The sequence below is a fragment of the Lepisosteus oculatus genome, chromosome 6 (genome assembly GCF_040954835.1).
Source record: "Lepisosteus oculatus isolate fLepOcu1 chromosome 6, fLepOcu1.hap2, whole genome shotgun sequence".
Classification (NCBI taxonomy): domain Eukaryota; kingdom Metazoa; phylum Chordata; class Actinopteri; order Semionotiformes; family Lepisosteidae; genus Lepisosteus; species Lepisosteus oculatus.
The window spans coordinates 20468397-20490392 of NC_090701.1; the positions used below are offsets into that span (position 1 = coordinate 20468397).

Below are 21996 nucleotides of genomic sequence, written 5' to 3' on the forward strand. Positions count from 1 at the left end.
TATGTGTTTGGACTGTAGGAGGAAACCAGAGCACCCAGTGGAAACCCACGCGAACACAGAGGGAACATACTAACTCCACACAGATAACACCCCATTTCCGGAATTGAACAAAGGGCCCCAGCCCTTTGTTCAAAAGGCAGCATTGCTAACTGCTGAGATTCTCCACAACATTATTTTGATACCTTTTTCAGATCATCGTTGATGTAAAAAATCTGATCAATATCACTGTGAATCAATTACAAACTTAATATTTGGTTTGAATTGTAAGCTAACCTATGATAATACAATACTCATTTATTGGTTTACTGATATGTGACTGGTACACCTCCTGCTGATATGTATGTCTAGGTATAGTACAAACTAGTTCACATGAAGACATCTGGCGACCATTGTGGCTTCCTATTAGTAACTAACTACCGTATGTACACATACCATTCAACCAGTTTTTCATTGTGTTTATCTGTTTCACTGCCAACAGCTTCATCTGATTATTTTTGACATTGCAATGATATGATCATAGCAATCGGGTGCGCATGGGTCCACAGATTATCACACACAAGATTACACTGTACCAGAAATTAGTTTTGTGTACATTCCACACTGCCACTCAATCCCCAACTTGATGTCTTAATTAAATACCTGACTTCTTTAAACCTCTTACATGTACCACCAGGTGACCTGACCATACTTCACCTTTTCCAATATATTAGTCAAGTCATTACAATATGGTACGTAGGGTAGCCAAAACTGCCCTTTCTGATCACACACATACTGCTGGGATGGTGTGGTGGCTCTGTGACTAAGGATCTGTGCCTGTGGCTGGAAGGTTGCTGGTTTATTCCGCGGACGGCAGAGGAATCCTACTCCATTGGGCCCCTGAGCAAGGCCCTTAACCCCAACTGCTCCAGAGGCGCCGTATAAATGGCTGACCCTGCGCTCTGACCCCAAGCTTCTCTCCCTGTCTGTGTGACTCATGGAGAGCAAGTTGGGGTACAGTATGTGAAAAGACAAATTCCTAATACAAGAAATTGTACAGTTTGTGGCCAATAAACTGATCTTATTTTATCTCTGTATGTATAATCTCACACATTTTGAAAAAATATATATTTTCTATGATCTTAAAGTTCATGTTTGTCAAGCTCTACACATGTAAGGGAAGGAAGCTACAGTTTCAAAGGACCTAAAATGTTTGGTACCTACTTTATTCAGTGCCTATTTGTTTATCATCCTATCATGTGGAATAAGGAATTAACTGCATTTTTCACATAGATTACTTTTTCAACAACACTGATGTAAAACTGTATTATCATAGATACAATCACAGTTTATTGTGTTCTAGATTATTAATAACAACATTGATTGCACATGGAATGCACAGTAACTTTAAATATCACTCCCCAAACAAAAAATAGCCTGACATTAATTTACAACAGATAACTCTCTTCGGTTCACTTTTCTCCACATAACGTACTGTAAGTGTTGGAATTTATTTGGTAGCTTGTCTGGACATATGGTCTGACGTGAACAATAGCCTGGTAACACGTTTTTTAGTCTGTGTTTGTGTGGAAACCTTAAATGATACACTTTTTGCTGCACAAAAAAAGACTATAAGGAAGGGCAGTAGCAGAGCCCTGTCCTGTCAGCACATCACACTCCGTCTTCAGTGTAATGTCATCATGGCCTGCCATTCACTTTGTACAAAAAAGGTTTTCATCGTGTGATCAACAAAATATTGTTTTACAGAACATTGTGGTTACATTTTTAATAGTTATACACTTATTGCTGTGCTTGACAACATAATTGATAGATTTGCATATCCACTGCACATTTTAGGTGCCTAGAGCACAACCATGTGTTCAATGTTCTGAGGTACAGCTTCATGGATCTAAAGTACAGTACATTTCTGTGTCTGGTTTTACTCAGCTCTCTATGTACAGTAGGTATGATGTTAAAACCCTGTGACAGGAGATACAGTATATGGACAAAGGGAATATATTGTTGTAGCTGTGCCTACAATCTTCCATTTTTAAGTAATGATGATGTTTGGGATGAAACACATTAAGATGTTTGTATTAACTATTTTAAGAGCTGTTTGATAGCCAAGACAATAATTGTAAGTTTAACAAACTGGGAGCACTTAAATCTTGGACCCGTCTTGAAAATAGCACAATAATAGCATCGTTCATGCACATATTAAGAGGTAGCCATAAACGCTTTTGTAAATGTAAAAATAAAAAGGTTCCAAGATCTAAAACATTCCGTTTTTATATCAATTAAAAACAGTTCAGCTAACACATGAATGAGCTTGAGAATCTTGTATGAAAAACAACAAGCTACTGTAAATAGCCAGTATTAATAAATTATGGAAAGCATACAGTAGAACATACAGTATCTTAAAAGAATCAAGAGGATAGCCCTACCAATAGGGAACGTAATTTCTGAAGCTTGGATGTATTGTCAATGATTTTTTCTTGGTAACTTACAACAGATATTGTGTTTTTAATCCAATGATCAGATCCTTTGACCCTTTATAAAAGCCACATACAGTACATGCTTTAGACTGCACAGTGTGAAAACCTACTATTTTGTATTTCAATGTGTGTGTTCTTCAGTTTTAGGCATATTATTATTTTCATCAGCTGTTAGCACTGAAAACCCCTTCACACGATATTCAAAATTTGCCCACTTATCCACTTGATTTCTTGCCTTATGGAGAACCTCTGAATGGGAGCTGTGTGGAAGAAAGGTTAGATTTGAACACAGACAGCAAGATTAGATTCAAAAGGCTTGTCTTGCAGGCCGAGACACTTGCTGGCTTTTATCCCCATGCCACAGTTAGATAATTGAAGCCTTACTTGATCTTAGAAGCTGCTTCATTGGAATACAGTATCTTCATTTTGTTTCACAAGCTTGGGATTGTACTTCACTTACAATGAAAGCTCCAACATATTTAAGAGCTGGGAACAGACAGTTCAAAATAATCTAATTATTATTAAGTCAATGAAGGGTTTGACTGTGTAACTGAGGGCTCAGCTTAAATAAAAAAAACAGCAGGTGTGTGAGTCACCAGGATCAGGACTGGGAACCACAGCTGTGGATTGCAACCTTTAGGCAGCTGTGTGGAACAGTCTGGCCACTTTATCTGCTTACATTGTACATTTCCTAATCACCACTGCTGCAGTACCATTGAGCAACATACTCCTCTTAAATTACTCAAGTGATTTATAATGCCCTGCTATATAAATTGGTTTCAAGTTCACAATTGTTGATGTTAATCTATCCTCATGTTACTTAATTTACCAAATAAATATCAGATCAAGAAAGTAAACTACATGATTTACAATAGGGAACATAAAATGTTTGATTTGTCTATTGTTTTTTTTTAATCACGGCAGACATCCAACAGATACAAATTCATCAGACTTCACCAACAAGATGATTTTTTATATTAGACTACAAAAAGGGAGTCTCACTCAAACCGTAAGCATCTGAACTCTTGATTAATTGCTTTTGGAAAATTTGTAGAATCCGTTTGGTCAACAACTGCAGACCGAAAAATGAGAGAAAACAAGAGACAGGAGGCCTCATTTTCTGTGTTGGCAAAAAGTGGGAAATAGCCCATTTTATTTGCACTCTTTTAGGCTGGCAGTGCCTGCAACTTCCATGCCAGAAAAAATAAGAACCAGAAAAAAAGTTATTGAAATAAAATTGCATAAAATTATATCACCCACAATATACAGTAGTAAAAGACTGACTGAATTGCAAAGGTACAGTATATGAAATTTACAAGGGGGCTTGATGGAGTTATAGATAAGTAGACATGGGTGCTTGGTACTGTTTGAAGGATTCAGTAGAGTTAGGGAAGTATCTCCTTTCAATTTAAATATTTATCTTATTTCGCTATTTTAAATCACACAAGTTAATTTCTGGAAGTCTAGATACTCCATCTTCGTAACAAGATTTTTAATATTGTCAAAAATAAGGGGATATGCTGTTACTTTGTTAACAACAGACTAAATTCCGAGTTCCTTTGCAGTTTGCAAATTACAACAGATATACAGTATACCTTTAGACTCTTAGATGTGCAATTATACAAGAACATGAACGTTTTAGAGATTTTTGTCTAAAGGAGATAATACTTGCTTCCACCGTGAGACTGGTAGTAAGCACAGAAGTAAGTACCTCCATCTGTTTCTCTGATGTTAATTATGGTAAGCGAGCAGAAGTTGGACTGACTTGATTTCGAGGCTGCAAATCTGTTTCCGAAGTTGTCTGCTGTTCTCCTTTCACTTTTCGAAGCAAAGTGAAGAATCCACTCAATCGTGGAGCCCTGTTGTCGGTACCAGTGAATACTTTCACGGTCGATATTCGTTCCTTCAAGTTTACAATTCAGAATTGCGGTTTTTCTTAGCTGTTTAGTCATCAAATATGGAGACTGGACAATCACTTTTCCTTTGCATTCATCTGAAAAACAATATTAGAATGGAAACTTATTTTCAGCTAGCCAGTGAAGAAGCTAAAAAATATTTAATGTTATAATATTAAACGTTCTACTGTAAATTATAGATTAAAGGAGGACAAACCTGTCATTTAAATTTTAACTTTGTTAATGTTTGTTAAGTTACAAGCCTATATTAGCCTTTATAAGCTTTTAATTGACTTTATATTAAAAAAGATTAAAGCCATGTGTTTTAACGTCAATGATTTTATATGTTCTATATGGTAGAAAATGCTAGAGAATGCGGCTGTAAACTCGGATTAAAGAAAAAAATAATATACAGTATTGCGCACTCACAAACGTGAAACTGTGTCAACAGATTAAATCGAAGCAATTGAGTGTGAAAAGTTATGAGAAAATGTATCTTTAATTTTATTTAGTGAATGGACAGTACAAACAGTTAATGGTTACTGTACCTACCTGGCCAAAATATCACCACCAACAAAAGGTAAAGAAGCATGATGTACAGTACCAGACTGTCATACAGTGCGGCCTCCAAAACTAATGCTTCTCAGAACGCTATGCATATTGTACTGTATATTGCAGTCAGTGTTTCATACACATCCCGTTTGTGGTTTACTTCACGCACTCACTGCACTATTAATATCCAGTTGTAAAAGGGAAGATAAATATGCATTGATAGTTTTCAGCAAACGGTGTTTTAATAATGGGATCCCTTAAGTTTTTCATAAAAAGTCACTCTTGTATGAGCTTTACGCTGTCCAGTGCGACGCGTTAGATAATACAAGTTTAATTACTTTGGACTCCAATTCATTAGAGGATTAAAAAAAAAAAGCTTCTTACAGGAGCCAGTAAGGAGACAAGAGTTTGTCTGTATCCAGCCTTGACAGTTTTGGTCATGAATAATGAACTTTAAATGGCGAAATACGAATAGTCTTTACTTTACTTGATCCGACTACTCTTTACATAAAAAAGTCTCAAATTTGAACAGAATTTTTTGCTTGAGAATTGGACAAGGCACAGGCACTGAAATCGTGTTATCAAGGTTTGCCGCTGTTATAACGCTGTTACATTTTGATAAGAGAGTTGGGTCTCTTTTGTTAAGATAAGGCCTGGAATCCCTTCAACATGTTGAAAGGATTGTCCCGGTGGAAAGATATCGGAACTCTTCTTGCGGCACCGAGATACACTATGTGAGTTGTCGAAGGTCTTTTTGGAGAAACTACGAGTCTGCTGCTTTGTGTGTCTGTATGTATTGTAAATCAGCCTAGATCTTTTATTATGTGCACCACGGTCACAGTTTTATTTGTAATAAACCTCGGTCCAGGTCATGGTTTCGTACTTGCCTTGTTACTAACGGGTTTGGATCAAACTGTTATGGTGGTAATTAAGGTTGTTAATGGTCCAGGCGCTCTGTGGCAGGATATAAACTCAAACACATTAACATATTTTTTTTTCGCTTTTTTGGAGAACAGTTGATGAGATGTAAAGCCGTTAATGTAATCTATGGGATTAGGAAGGTCAAAAGGATAAAGTCAGAGACGTACTGGAGAGAATTCTAAATCCGGGCATAGTAAAAAGACACTAAAGCTACAGGCTATCTGTGTTGTACAAAGACAAACATGCATCTGTATACACGAACTTTCGAACTCTCCTGAATTCTTTTTTAATGATCTGAAACGAATTGAAAATCACACAACTTTACTACGTTAGGTTTCACATTCGTGGGTAAAATGACTACAACATGTTTTGAGTGGATTACATTTGCAGGGACTCTTGGATAAGTGAGGTTTTGAGCCGAATGGCCCACACTTTCTAAAACAGGAAAAAGAGACCAGAGTCCATAATATCATACAGTATAATAATAAATCCCAGAGTAGGTGATAGGTTATTAAATACTTGCAACGCGCAAGGTAAATCTACTGTAAGTCTACGTTAGCGTTTTGTGCTACTGTACCTACTGTATATAATACAAGTTTTATACAGTACTTCCAACCACTTGGTACCCGTATGCTAACGTTTTCCTGTAAATTAATTTTGATTTTGCGTCGCATTTGGCCTTGTATCATAAATATCAACTTCTACAGTCCAAATTCGTTTTTTTTTTGTTTAGCTTGCACTTTCTTGACTGACGTGGCCAATACATATGAACAATGTGCGATCCCAAGAGGCGCAGAAATAAAAGCCCGCATCTTGGTCTGTAACGCTGTTTATTCTAAGAGTGCACAAATTCTTGTCATTCCATTTCTTGGCAAAGAATCTCGCTTTTTCGTCGGTGTTCGTCTCCTGTTTTGCCTCCGAAGCGATATAGAGCAGCCACTCCATTTTGCCACCGCTTTGCGTTTGACGGTACCAGTGAATGGGTTCGTCTTTAAACGACTCCTTTTCCACTTTACATGTCAGAGACACAAGCTGATCCCTGGAAACACTGACAGATATTTCAGTGTTTGTGATAGAAAACTCGGAGCACCTACCTGTGAAAGTAATGAGAGCATTAAGTTACGCAGCGTTGTTTTTTTTAGTGAACTCTTTTTTTTTGTTACTTACCGCACCAAAATATTGCCAACAAGAAAAGGTGAGGGATCATTCTGTACCCTACCAGGCCGCAGTAAAAACCGTCCTCAAACCAGTAATGTCTCTGAGATCTTTTTGCATATTTCTGCCAGTCTTGCAGACTAAGCAGAGCGTCTGCGGTTAACAGCTGACACAGTCACTTTTTTCCGCATTGCGACATCTACAGTATTTATAATCAGAAGCATTGTAGGGATTTTTATAAACGAATTTTCATATACAACACAGGGATATTAAATCTGACTACAAATAACATCCAAATAGATAATATTGTAAATACCCCCAGTGAAATACTGTAGTTTGCTGCATGTACACTGTATCTTTGAAAGTTCATTACCACACTACCAGTAAACAATACTGTATACTCTACCCACGCTAAAGATTAGAACCTATCCCATTAACACAGGACAAATGAAAAATAGCAAAAAGATTGGTGCATCTGGTGTATTTGAATATTTAGAAGGAGCAAGCAACATTACTTGGTTTTGGCGCAACTTGTGGGCAGTCAACAGAACATGCAATTGTTTAGGTTTGCTATTTGCAAAGACACAGAAAATGTGAAATTATAATTATAATTATACAAGTAGGAGTAAAGGTGAATATAACCTAGTCACACAGTAACTATACTGTAACTCAACTCCCAGTCATGTTTTGGCACTTCTGAATGCGCTCGTTATTAATCGTATACAGTAGCTTTAAAGCCGTTCAGTTGAACTTGAACCTGAATTCTGTTTCAACTGGGTAAGTTTTTAAGTTGCTCTATGATGTACTGTATGTGGTGTGAACTTTTAAAATTGGTGCATATAGTTTGTCCCCTTTTTACGCCTGCCTTTGTTTATTATTAAGGCTAGATCATGTCAATTTCATGCTATTTGTACTATTTATTTTATTTACTTCTTATTATTATTGTAATAGAAACACGTTCGCTTCTTTTCGAACTACAACCGGGGAAAAATATTCCCTTGAACTGTGTTTATAATTTTTTTTAACAGATACAGAATGAGTAAGCTTGGAAAAAAACACGGATAAGATACACAAGCAAAGCTTCTTTTATATATACTGTATAGCATTTACAGTAGCATGGGTTTATGAACTATCTGAGACTCAGATGATAAGAGCTACCGATAGTTACCCACAGAAACGCATTTCAATCTTTGACATACACTGCTGTACTGCATTATACTACATTCTACACTTAATTCTTCTGGGATATTTTATTGACCTTTCAACCATTTTGTTATAAACCAACAGTTAATCCTGATAACGATTGTAGTACTAAAAGTAACCTTTTAGCGCTTTAAGCGAGTAGCGAGGAATTAATGATGATGGCAAGGAAAACTTGATTTGACTGCTAAATGTGATGAATTAGGTAACACAACACTTAATGATATTTAAGTAAAGTTTACCTTGAGTTGCTTGTAATGAAGCCTTTGCAGACTCTGATTAATGTAAAAAATGATTAATAACGATTAGAAGGATTATCAAAAAAGTTAAAGAAGATCTTTGTATATATATTGGAGAATGGTGATGTACTGTATCCTAAAAACGTCAATCACAAACTACAGTATGTGGAAAAGCAAAGTTTAATTTAAAATCAGAACCTAAACAATGGGAATTTTGTTCGTCGTGAGCAAATACATTTCCAAGCAAATTAGAGAAGCCGCGGATATTTTAGTTTATTTTTGTTCTGTAATCATTAATACGCGTATTTCTTTTGGATACTTGACGATATTTCAATGCTTTTGTTAGAAACACCGCATTTCCTGTGAGAAGTAATAAAAATCGTTATGAAATTGTACTCACCTTATGCAATTGAGCTAGTTTAACGTTTATAATCTTATTTTGCCTTCTGATATCTGTAACCGCCTCAAGTGAAAATCCGAATAAAAAAATTGTAATCTCAAATTACAGCACATGTACAGTAAGTAAAACAAAATATATATTAGATACGATTAATCATTCGTTTGTATTTTGTTATTTTTCCAGATTGAATTTACAATTAATTCAAAAATTATTTAAAATAAATTATGGTTTTGATTGAGAAAACAACAAAAGTGAGTAGTTAATAGTTACTACTTACTAGTAAAACTGTAGTTAATAGTAGGTAGTGTATTTGAACATTTGTCATGGGAAGACTAATATTTTTACTGGTATTAGGTGGTTTCCGGTTTATTTGCAAGAGAAAAAAGGTTTTGAGTTTGATAAGCTAAACATTAAAATGGCATCGTTAACAACGGTTTATGTAAAAACGGTCTATCCCAGTTTCTTTATATATATATATTTAGATTAATATGTACAGCATATACACCCGTAATTTATAGTAAAACCAAAATCTTACTGTTTCTGGATGATAAGCGCAAAACATTTAGATGAATACAAAAATCATAGTGATATACTGTAGGCTTTTATTATATTTCTATTTTGCTCATGTGAGGGTGCATACACTGTTTACTGTAGTTTTTATGGTTTTGCAGTCAATACTAGTTTCCGTTAATCACAATCGATGATTTTAGGGATTGTTCAATTATTTTAAATAATGTTAACGAAATTATCTCGTCTATATACTAAAAATGAAGTGTATAATTTAAAGAAGGTACAGTACCACACTTTGTTTTATAATTTTACTTTTTAAGCTGAGCCCTGAAACTGGATTTCTGAAGCCCAGTTGATCAGCACCATGGACAGTTCTTCACTGATAATGGCGTAATTTCCGCTTCAGTAAAACCGGATAACACTGGGCTCGTCACTTGGTCCCACGGTTTTAACGTTAATTTAATATTAACATGTATTAAGTGGTTTTTAGCCTTCACCAAATCAATATCTGTCTTAAAAGTTTAGGTATAACTGTATCTAGAATTCCTCAGGAAGGAACACTTATGAAATGAATTGGAATGCGATCTTTGTTGAAACGATTACCATTTCTGAAGAAATCTGCAATTCATTTTGCATATCTTTTTGACAACATATCTATGTAACGGACAGAGTATTCAGTGAAAGGTAAAGAGTAACGAAAAAATATATGTTTTCTGTAATGTAATTCTGCTTAAATGTTTAATAAGATTCGGATATCTCTTAGAAATGTAAAGACCTACAGTATGAATTCAGTCTTGAATAGAGGGTCTGTCAAAGTTAGGTTTCTGATTCTATATTTTACATCATTTTAAGGGTATGGGCATTCTAAGTGTTCCAGAGGTAATTTGGAGCAATTATATTTATTAAGTAATTTCAGGCCTAATTAGAAAACCATATTTATGATTTCAAGATTTACTGAAAACTTATTCAGCACAGTAGCAGTAATGGTTGTGATACTTACAGTAGGTCAGCGAGTGTGTATTAATTATTTATCATGGCAAACCTTACCATTACATTTATGATACTTTTAAGGCTGTTATTACTAACAGGATGTTACATATTTTTTTCACACTGCATTTATATATAAACTATTCATAGCTAAATCACTTGAGAATTTGAGACCGAATTTGCGTTACTATAACCTGCTTAATATTAAAACTAATAGCCGTTAATCGCCTTCTAGCGTAAGATTTATATTACTTTAATTATAAAGAGTAATTTATATTACTCTTTTTCTTAAATGGTCTACGTTTGGCAAACAAAAACTGATGACAACTGTCATAGGACAGATTAATTCTAATGTAATATACATTCTATTGTTATTAACTTAATGTAAGGTCAAGCTTTAGGCTAAATTATACTAAGGATCATATTGTAGCGAAGATCGTTTCCAAAGTTCTAGTAGTTCAGGAGAAAAACATGTGACTATTCTTGCTTTAGAAAACAAGTTATCACTGATGTTGCCAGAAGGTGGCGCCAACGACAACGAATAAAACCGAATTTCTGTATGTCGATCCTACCATTTGAAAACAACAAACGCAGATGAAAGCATGCCTACGGAATGAACTGGATGTTTGTGACTGATGTGTTTAAGAACTATTCTTTATTCACTTTTAAATAAATAAACATGAACATGTACATCACAAAAAGATTTATGAGACTACGTACACTAGAATGGAAATTCATCTGTAAGTGAACAGATAAGACAAAGGAAACTATATTAACAGTTAAACGTATTGCATAACCAATTTCTAACCCCATCACCTCTCCAATAGTCTGTCAATTAAAAAAAATAAATACATAAAATGTAATGGAACACACAACTCAAGAAGTTTGTATACTTTTCCAGCATGACTTTGATTAAAGATTATATTTGGATGTTAGGAAAATACCTTTCCAGTTCTATTCTGTGATTTTATGACTGGGGAGTCACTGCTGTATAGATTGCTACATTTGCTTAGTTTGTGTTTTGTTTCTTTCAAACAATAGTCCATTTTACACTATGTTAGAATTGTATTATACACCCAGTACCTTAATTGATATATTTGTTTTGGCAAAAGAGCAGCAAGTCTTGCTCATGAGTAAAATCAACCAAATGTCATCTTAGCCACACATTCAGCCTTAAAACTACAGAGAACACTAACAACAATGCAAGATAACATTTATGTCTGAAATAAAACATTTAAAAGTCTGTGTAACACTTAAGTTTTAAATAGGATATACCACCACAGATTACTGATAAAATCTGCTGCAGAGCAACAAAATTAATACAATACACTTAGTGCAGAAAAGATAAGGTCATTTTTTCTTAAGGAGGAATTTCATTTGTCTTCACAGTTAGGGGTTACATGTGGGATCACCATAGCTCCAACAAAGCACAAATAAATGTGTTGCTGCTTTACAGGTAAACAAACAAAAACATACTCATTTATTGATTTCAGAAGAATGTTAGACCACAGCCTTGCATCATGCTCTGCTATTTTCTTTGCTAATTTATCTATTCTCTTACTGTGTCCACTCTTTAGGGTCGTTTCAAAAATCACCCACTTTCAAATGTCTGATAAAGGATTCCCCACAACATCACAGACAGCAGTCTGAGCTGGTTTTGTTCTGAAGTCATTCTGACTGGTTACGCCTCCTGTAGGTTCTGTGGAACAGTGCTTTACTCTAGGCGCTGAGTGAAGTTCTCTGGAAAGAGTCCCTTCTGAGTAATGTCCCCATTCTGTAACCAGTCGGGTTCTTTGATTCCTGTCAGCCATCCGGCATCCTGAAAAGACAGAAGCACACATTTCTGAAACTGAGTAAGGAAGTCTAAGAAAGTTGCCTCTAGGCTAGACATGGGGAGCTGGGTTATGTTATAAATGCTGGGTTATGTATGATGAGGTTGAGGTCTACCAATATGTTTTAAACAAATATACAGTAGCAATCTACAATCTACAATATACAGTAGCAATCACACTTCAACAGCTAGGGGGAAGGCTGCTGGTTTTGTAACTTCACAGCTGTTTGTACAATGTCTTTGAAAGGTTATAAAGGCAATAAAAACAAGTTCAATGAGAAAAAAAACGCTGTCCAACAAGTTAAAAAATGTTAGAACTTGCACCTCCTTTGTTACTATCTGACTCTCTTAGCAATGAAATTGCCAAGACTTTGCAGCATTGAAAGACATCACACCTCAACATAATTGGTGAAACCTGAGTTAATTCATTTCAAAGATATTTGAAAAATAAACTGGGACTCACATAAAAGACACGTTACATTCGGAGCCCACAAAAACAATTCTAGCCCTGTAATCATATTGACAAACTGTTGTTTAACAGATCTCAAACTAAATTTCAGGTGAACCAGGTGTCTTTTGGCTTTTTGCTCCACTTAAGCTCACAGTTACAAAACTGTTTTAATTGTTTAATTAACTGCACACATGTAATACAGCAATACAGACTCTGAGGTTTTTCATAGGAAACGGTACCTTTAAAGCTGTTAATCTGGAGCAATGGTTTTTGAGTCATCAACTGTAAAAGACTTCTGTATAAGTAAATAATTAGGTTGATTGTTTAATTTGTTTACGCAGGCTGAAGCAAAAAGCAGAAGACACCAGACTCTCTAAGCTTAGACCCCTTTTTTAGAAACAAGAAAATAAGAAACAACAAATGACTGAAAAATAAAATGAGTGAAAACAATGAATACATTTATTAAATGTTATTGTGTTGAGTATTTGAACTGGTTAAGAGATGCTAGACAAAAGGTATTTATTAATGGAAAAACACCAAAGAAGGTGTAATTGCAGTATTTTTATCTATGTGACAGCATAGATGTATGACGTTAAGTGCAGTTCAACTAGTGCATTAACACATGGATTTGATCTCTCTTACCTGGTCCTCCACAGTTTCAGAAGGGATAACTAATACAATATCTCCCTTCTTCAAGTTCAGCTCATCTGTGTTTGCAGCTTCAAAGTCATGCAATGCTTCCACCTGCAACAGGAATTTGTAAAGTTTCTAAATTGTTTTATTCCAGTTCTGAGTTATAGTATCACATACATGTACAGTACGTCTGGAATCACACAGATCACTAATGCATCCTGCACAGTCTCACATGCCCCAGTGACAAGAATCCGCTGCTGTCAGGAATTGTGAACCTGTCTGGTGTCTATGGAATCCCATAGAAAGCCTTCATATCAAAGTGCAACAACATAATTCTGTAACTCAGTTACTCATCATTTCAAAACATCTCCAGATTTCAAAAGTATAAATTGAAGTGTTACAATACTTCGTTGGTTTCAATTACCATGAACCCCTTGAAACCTGAAACACACATAAAGTATTATATAACTACAGTATGGGTAGTGGTATTCTAGCTGTGGTATTCAATCAAAACTACAGTACATCTGTATCATAAGCTTGTGAGATACTGTATACCTATACTTGTATATGTATAAGCTGTATGCACTCTACGATTCATGTACTGTACTGTACATTGAATAAGTTCTTTATATATACAGTAGCATGTTAACTTGAATTATTCAAAAACATTGTTCATATCTGACAAGTCCACCTGAGGTGTTGCTCAAAATGCCTAATTCTGTTGTACAATGTTCAAGTCGATGAAAATTAGTAAGAAATGGGGTGAACTGCAAATAATGACTGTTTAGTTGCTTCCTCAAACTACCAATACACAGTGTACTGGGACCTGTCATCTGTTGTAAATGAATCATGATGATGTACTGATGACGATGTGCTGTGACTACACACAAAAGCATACAGAGTGATTCATTTCTTTTGATGCCCAGTATATAATCTACACAATATACTTTTCTTTTTTAATGATGTATGATATAGCTGAAACTCTTATCTGAAAACATAGATTATTCTCTTAGCTATTCAGTGTGCAACATCAAGACAAAGTGCTATGATTGGATTAAGAGTCAGCTATCAAATTAATTTCTTTTCATACTATGTTAATGTACTTTTCACATCTTCAGTGATGTGACCATTGAATGAAGGCTAATACCCAGTTGAACTCCATTATTATTTTACTCAACTATAGTAAACTACTGTAGGTGACAAAGACGTTTGTGTGACAAAGTTTAGTCAAAGAGAACACACTGAAAAGAAGACAGAGCTGCATGAGGGAGATTCTTTGGATTGTGTGATCTGGGAGGTGGTTTTGATGGCACTGAGTGATACCACCAGGCATGAGAAATTCGATATTTTTCACATTTTCACCATATGTATCATCAGGTTTTATAGGGTGGCTCTAATTACATGTGAAATGGTTTTTAATCAAAGCAGTATTTTAATGAAGAGTATTTTAGTTTTCTGAAGAACCTTAAAGAAACAGTAATTACCAAGTAATTGGTAACCGTCTTGAGTTTTTTATTGATTGTATGCACATAATAACTGTACCTTTACACAGTGCAGTAGATGCTGAAAAATCAAAGCTTTATTGACTGCCAGTCCATTCTTTTGAAGTCCATCCCTTATTCCAGACACATCTTTTTTCAGCTCTTGTGCAGTACAAAAGAAGGAATTTAATATGTAGCAGGAATGACTTACCTTGAAGAGGAATCCTGGAGGCAGGCTTTGGGCAGAAGCAGGCTCAGTCTTTGTCTCTGCAGAGGGCTGCACGGCTCCAGGAGCTTCCACATCAACAGTTTTGTTAACCTGCTGGCTGTCCTCGGCAGGTGGTGAAGAAGCTCCTGTTTCTTGAACAGCGCTGTTGACACTGGCCTCGCCATCAGCTGCGGCCTCTTCCTTGGACACCTCTTCCTTGGACACCCCTTCTGTCTGCAGGTCCTCCTCCTCCCCTTCATTGTTGGATGCTGGTTCAATGACCACTGAGGGTATAGGCATCTTCTCCTTGAGAAGGAACCACAAAAGACTTATAACCAGCCAAACACAGGCAGCCATGCCATAGTTAAAAGAATCCAGATGCATGTCTGACGTATTCAAAACATACCCCGAAAGGATTATCTTTTGCATGACACTGCTTCTCTTTCACTTCTCATTTATTACCCAGAACAAAGTGGTCCAGCATTTTGGATGCTTTGAAGCCAGAGATGTATGCTTGAATAAATTAGAAACCTGCAACAATAGTTCATATACCAGAGACCTGAAGCCTCCTTCTTGTATCATTGCAGAATTTATAAGAAATAATTGACCAAAAGTTAATAACAAGGTCCACAACAGCAGCCATTAGATGAAGCAGTAGATGGCTAAGAGCTCAATTTCCAGACTGTTTTTGAAAGGAAAAAGCGTTAGTACTTGCAGCCTTGAAAATGTAAGGCCTTTTCTACTCAGGTCAGTGATGTTCAGCTGTGGCTGTCTCACAGCCACATTACACTGCCATCATATCATGCCATCTGAATCCAGTCATTAGACATACAGTAAATATATTCCATTCCCACATCTGCTAATGTTGGAACAATACTGGATCAATATAAAAAGTTTGGGAATTTACCCATAGTATGTCATTAGTAGCACACTAAGACTCCACTGCAGATTTGAGATTTGACTGCATGACACATTCACGGTACACATGCATTTGTGGAAGAAGAGATCACTTTTTATCTATTAATATCCATCTGTCACTTGTCAGTAAGTTGCCTGTCTGCTAATGTTTGGAGCAACCTAGAGCCTTTTCCAGATGCATATGGTACAAGAGGACAAGACTACTCTCCTTCTAGATGAAATGTCACTCAATTATGGGGGCACAGTGTGATGGAAAAAATTGAATAACCAACCAAATCTAGCCAGCATGTCCTTGTGAATTTGAAGGAAACTAGATCACCTGGAGGTAATCCACATGAGCACAGAAAGAACATACTACAACCACCGATATTCAAGGAAAAAAATCAAACCAAGGACCCATGTTCTGTTATTTATTAGTATTACATTTTTTCAAGTGGATCATGTTTCAAGTGAATGTTTGAGGGACAGTAATCACTTTTTTCTTCAGAAGACTTGATTATCCTGTCCATGTTATTAAAGACCTCTAAGTGCTGGATTCTAAAGCTTCTTTATTAAAACTATTACTATTATTACTCATATTTGGTCCTACTATTCCTTTGATTTCTTAATTGAGGCTCAAATACTTAACTGACCCAGGGTAGGGAAATATTTAAGGATTAGCTGGTACATGGATTTGAAATGGAAAGGAATGACTGAGTTGAGGTTCACAATTCCTGACAGCAGCGGATTCTTGTCACTGGGGCATGTGAGACTGTGCAGGATGCATTAGTGATCTGTGTGAGGTCATAAACTGAGACTGAAGCTCTGTTGCAGCTGGTTTGAGAAACAGTTGACTGGAAGAACCTGAGCATCACATCAATAGCAGGCAACAGTGTCTGGTACTGTCCAGAGGCCAGCGTAAATGGCAAAGGCTTATTCCAGTGAAACATGTGGGAGGAAAGAAAATAATCCTGAATTTCTAAAATTATCATAAAATACAGAAATGGCAAATAAATGAGAAAACAAATAAAGCCCAAAAGCAAAAATTAGGAACTTTAACCCTGACGATGTACTAAAGGAACAACAGAAAGAACATCTAAAGCTGTAAATCATGAAACTGAATTTGATATCTACCTGGTTGGTTTCAGTGTCTTCAGTAACCTCTTTTTTATTTTCATCTTCTAGTTCAGGCACTATACTCTAAAAGATTTTTAAAACATTAAAACCAATATTCAATCATGATGCTTAACAGCAAAAGGGAATAATACCCAAAGAGTTAGGAACATCTGGGAGAGGGCTGGAGCTGGCTTGAGGAAGTGGTTAGGGAGGACTAGGGTTGAGGGGAGGTTAGTAGGATTTATTGTTCCACGCATTAATGATAGAGGTATTGTAATTCAGCTTTGACTTTACTGGTACTTACATTCTATGTACTGTACATAATCTTTCAAGCGAGTTAAAATGGCCGCCGTGAGGACTACTTTCAATGCAGTTTCCCCTTATAAAATCTTCAGTAAAATGTTGTGGTATCAGTCACAAAATGCAACTAGAAATTCTCAAGGATGTTTCCAAAACATGACCCAAGAGTAACCAAAATTAACTTGGCCAACACAATAGTGCACACCAATTAAAGAGAAAAGCTCTTTTTGCTGCTTGCTGTAAACAGTATTGGTTGTGTTTCTATACTGTACCTCTTTTTTAATCTGGTAGTATCTGTGTTGATATGAACAGCAGAATGTCATGAATAGTTTCGTTTCCCATCCTGACTAGTGACAAAAAATGATAATCAGAAAAAAAACAAATATCTTTAATGTACGGATGTTTTCTGTGATTAATGAGCGCCACCATATACAGTACAATATCTGCCTTACAGATTAATCTGTTTTGATTTTAATACAAAAATTAAAATATATGAAATAAATAGTACTGTATATCTATTCATGTCTCAAATAAAAACTCTTTCTTCCATGAATTTCCAATGGTTAGGGTTTTTTGTTGCTGCATTTAGTTTTCATTAGTACAGAAATTGTGGCATCCTCAGAAACCAAAGAATGAATCCCGAAAGGATACAATTACACACCTTACCAAGTGTTTTTGCTTTGATTGTAAGATGGGAGATATGTACAGTATAGCACTTTATAAGGGGGAAGCTTGAAAGAAATTTAAGTGGAAAGATTCTTGGGACTAGAGACACAAGTTCAACAGCAGCAGTGTCGCTGACATGGGCTGTATGTACAGATTCCCATTCACAGCAGCTGAACTCCGTTACCCCTCCATTCATTAAAATAAAAACTAATTTTTTGATCTAATGTGACCTGTCATCAACAGCAATGATTAGACAAAGCTTTCTTAGCAATGATGAGGAGTGATTGTTGTGAAGCCCAAATGCCTTCTGACAAATTCCTTCATTACTGTTTTTCTAAAATTTTAATATCATTATACACTGTCCTATAACCAATAATACTGTGATGGAAAATATTAAAGACAATTAAATAAGGAATCATGGAGGGTTAACAGCACCAGAGGACAGTGTCTGAAAAGTTAAAAAATATCAGGGGGATACACTGAATGATTGAAAAGCTGCGGTTGATCTTGAGGAAACATTACATTTAAAAAACAGCCTAGCAATGTAATTTCTCATTTTACACAATGACTAGATGAATGACAGGAAAGCGCAAAAAAGCTGTACAATGAGAGCTTACCAACCTCCAGTTTCAAAGAGGCCCTCCACACATTAATGTGTTAAAGTTTTGCCTTTACATAGCAGCCAAAAGCTATACATTATTTCAATGTGCTAAAAATTATTCCAATGTAAGCTTTTTGAAAGATCTCCATTATTACTGATTGCAATTTTTGATTTGGAATCATTTAACTGTTGATCAGTTCACAGATCTCATCATATATTCTTTTTTAATTAATTTAAAATACTGATATAGAGTATATACTGTATATTCTCTCTATATAGTGTAAATATAGACAAGCATTGCATTCATATACTGTATACTCTGTAAATATAGGCACATAATGATCTTACACACTAAAAATACCTAGAAAGCCTCCTAAAGTATGCATGATGCTTGAATTTTTAAAATTGCCATCCATGACAGAAACAGAGCCCACAGTGAATGTGTGGGACTATAAAAGTAAGAATTAAACACATTTTGCAGTATATGTACAGTCGGCTTAATATCTACTTTGAAATACCTATGAAGTAGAATACAAGTTTTTTGCACAGCCCTTGAAGATGATGATGTGATGGGATGACGAAAAAGTAGAATTACTTTATGACAAGTATTTCTACAGCAGGAAAATATTGTTTCCAGAACTTAAAAGTGTTGAAAAAAACCTTTCTGCGCTCTCAGTATTCTGATAATGATATGGATCTACAGTATATTTAAGCCACACGTTCATTGTAAATCCCACAAAATAAAAATGTGGGTTCAATAGGTCACAGCAACATGCTGTGTATGTATCAAATTCTACCAAGTTTACTACCAATTTATCAATTAAATTTACTAACAGTAGCTTTTATAGTAGTAAATAGACTACAATAGACAATGTAATTCCTTTAGAAGCATCTCACAAATATGCGTTATATTATGCAGGCATAAACAATGCCTGGAAACAAATGTCATCCTGCTTTTTCTGTTCTATTTTGAGCAAAGATGGCTTTCACTTATAAGAAAAAAAAAGATTTAGACAAAATAAATGCAGCCCCTGCTTGGCCTTTCTTGTTAATTAAGAATAATTACCGGAGCCTGTTCTTTCAGAGACTCTGCATCCATTGCTGAAGCCTATATACAACAAGATATGAAGAATGTTATTGAAACAGATGTGAACAGACAGGTTTCAAACTCATTGGTGGGTTGCTAGGCACCTGCAGTCAGGAAAGGAAAGATTTGTGCAAGTGGCTTAGTTTGTGTTCTCCCCACAGGTTATGCAGAAGTGGGTGACTATATTACACAGTGTTACAGTACATTGTCTGTTATATTTGCCATAAATAAACAGCATATTGAAGGCAACAGCCGTTTAGCCCACAATGATGATACTGTATATACGCAAAGCTTTAACCATTGCATTCATGTCTTGTTTCCAAAGAAACAAGGATATTTTGTCATGCTTATTTAAGGTACAGTATTTAACATAACTCACACCTGAAGAAGGCTCCACGGTCGAAACGTTGTGTTTTTTCTCTCTTCTTTTTTTCAGCATTGAATAAACCTATTACTTGTTCCTTTGCAGCCTACGCATGCTGACACAGCTACCCACCCTAACATAGAACTTATACAGCTGTGTCATTAAGTGTGAAAAAAGAGGGCAAGTTCATGTATAGACAATGAAAGAAAAGTTAAAGAACTTTATTTTATTAAATTCTTGATAACTCAACCCTGTGTGATTTTGATGCCCTTTGCAGCTCATCTTTCACGAACACAAAACAAAATCCCTGTATCTGTGTGGCAGGATTCAAACTAGAAAACCCTGCCAAACAATTGTTGCCACCAAGACCTGGGTCAAGTCATCTGTGATTGGCAGGTAGATAGAAGTCCTGATGGAACAATGCTGTTGTCTAACTCTGGTTTGGGGTAAGACATTCTAGGACATTTCACAAATTCTATACCATTTTTTCTCTTCTGAATAAGAAAAATATATTAATACAAGGAAGTCAAAATTAGTGCCAAATCCATCATCGTCTTTGTCAAAACGTTACTGTTCTGATTTGTAGAAAGACAAAAGAAAAACGAAAAATTGGTGACATTAAAAAAAAACTATTGCTTAACAGAAGCGAATGCAAAAGCACACATTTTTTTGCAATCAATCATTTTGCTTCCAATCTATGTAAGTGTTGTAAAGCTCAATAACTGTGCCCAGTAACACATTTAAGGAGTGCCAGGAGGGCAGTGATTTCATCTGTAATGCAGCTTTGTAATAATTACCACAGCTGGTGTTGGGGGAGATTCCTTTTCTGCATCTTCTGTGGTATCAGTTTCCTACACGCAGAAAGAAGTCATTCAGACTGTCAGTCAGTCAAAGATGAAAAAATTAAACCCAGTGGGGATCTGGAAAACTATGCCAAAAATGAGAAACAGAATTTTCCTTTCCCCAAAAAACTATTACAGATTACATCTTCTACAGCTGCAAAATCTTTAATTGAACATCAAGGGTGATTCATTGCACGATTCTTTTGTTCCTCATTTCCTTTCTTTCCTTCATGTGTTTCAATATTTGACTTCTTAAATTTTTTGAAAAAGTAAAGGACTGATACACTTATTTTGAAAAGAAAGTCTGATGTAAACTAAGCGCATTTCACAATAAAATGGAATACAGACACCTGCTGTGTGGATCTGATATTGTATTCCTGCAATCCAATATGCACAAGCAGAACATTTTCATAACTGTGAACATCTGCATCAGCACAGTGTTTGGCTTTATGCTATGTTTTTTAAATAATAAGTATTGTGGTACAGTAGATATACAGTATCTATCACTTTATATCCGGGTATTTGTACAGCTGTGATTACCACTACAGTTAATCTCATATCATAGATTAGAAATATTTGCAAAGGAAAAGAAGAGACAACATTTTTCTGCTGTTATTTTTCTTTTTGCTACAAATGTGAAGCACATATAAGCTTTTCTTTTGTAGAGTACTGTATATGGCTTCAGCTTTACTTATGCCAGGCAGACATAAGCAATAATTACCGGAGCAACTGCAGAAGGAGAATCACTTTGAACATCGTCTGCTGAAATCTAAGTGTGAAGAAACATGGCTATCATTATTTGCACTTTTAAAACACTGGAGTTAGCACATGAAAGTTAGGAATTATTTCAAGACTTGAGGGCACTAAACAAGGAACTGGAGTGGCTAATTTTCTGTTGGTAATGGCCTCTTCGCACTTTAAAAACACAACTGTTCTTTGTTTAGTTCTTAAGATGAAAATAAAAGGTTTATCTTCTGGTTTAGCTGAATTAAATAATAAAAATAGCAGACACATTTGCCACCTTGTCATTTTAATTTACAGATAATTGATGACTAATTGTGAGGCCCAATCTATAGTAGCTGTGCAATTAATATGGATACTAACATTTTTTATTTTTCTGTGAGCTAAGGTTTATTGAGTTTTTTCCCCATGTGATCCTTGTAAATTTAGAGGTTGAGGTTGGTGGCAT

At 35.6% G+C, this 21996-nt stretch overlaps 1 protein-coding gene and 1 gene segment (V, D, J or C); both read right to left on the bottom strand.

The window, feature by feature from the left end:
* Positions 1-2317: 2317 nt before the first annotated feature.
* On the bottom strand, positions 2318-7592 carry LOC138239401 (probable non-functional T cell receptor gamma variable 10). The segment is given in 3 exon segments: positions 2318-2731; positions 4183-4464; positions 7007-7592. Coding segments are annotated over 3 exon segments (393 nt in total).
* A 3374-nt stretch (positions 7593-10966) lies between these two features.
* Positions 10967-21996, bottom strand: part of amph (amphiphysin) — a 111086-nt gene continuing 100056 nt past the window's right edge. For 2 of the 8 annotated variants that reach the window (XM_015354454.2, XM_015354462.2), the window contains 7 exons: positions 21529-21576; positions 20763-20816; positions 19581-19622; positions 17520-17594; positions 14938-15240; positions 13255-13356; positions 10967-12149 (listed from right to left, as the gene is read on the bottom strand). In XM_015354454.2, coding sequence (XP_015209940.2) covers positions 12045-12149; positions 13255-13356; positions 14938-15240; positions 17520-17594; positions 19581-19622; positions 20763-20816; positions 21529-21576 — 729 coding nt within the window. In that variant the 3' untranslated portion in view covers positions 10967-12044. Of the gene's footprint in view, positions 12150-13254; positions 13357-14937; positions 15241-16965; positions 17032-17519; positions 17595-19580; positions 19623-20762; positions 20817-21528; positions 21577-21996 lie in introns of all 8 variants that reach the window. The other 6 variants (XM_015354456.2, XM_015354457.2, XM_015354458.2 and 3 more) reach the window with 6 other exon arrangements.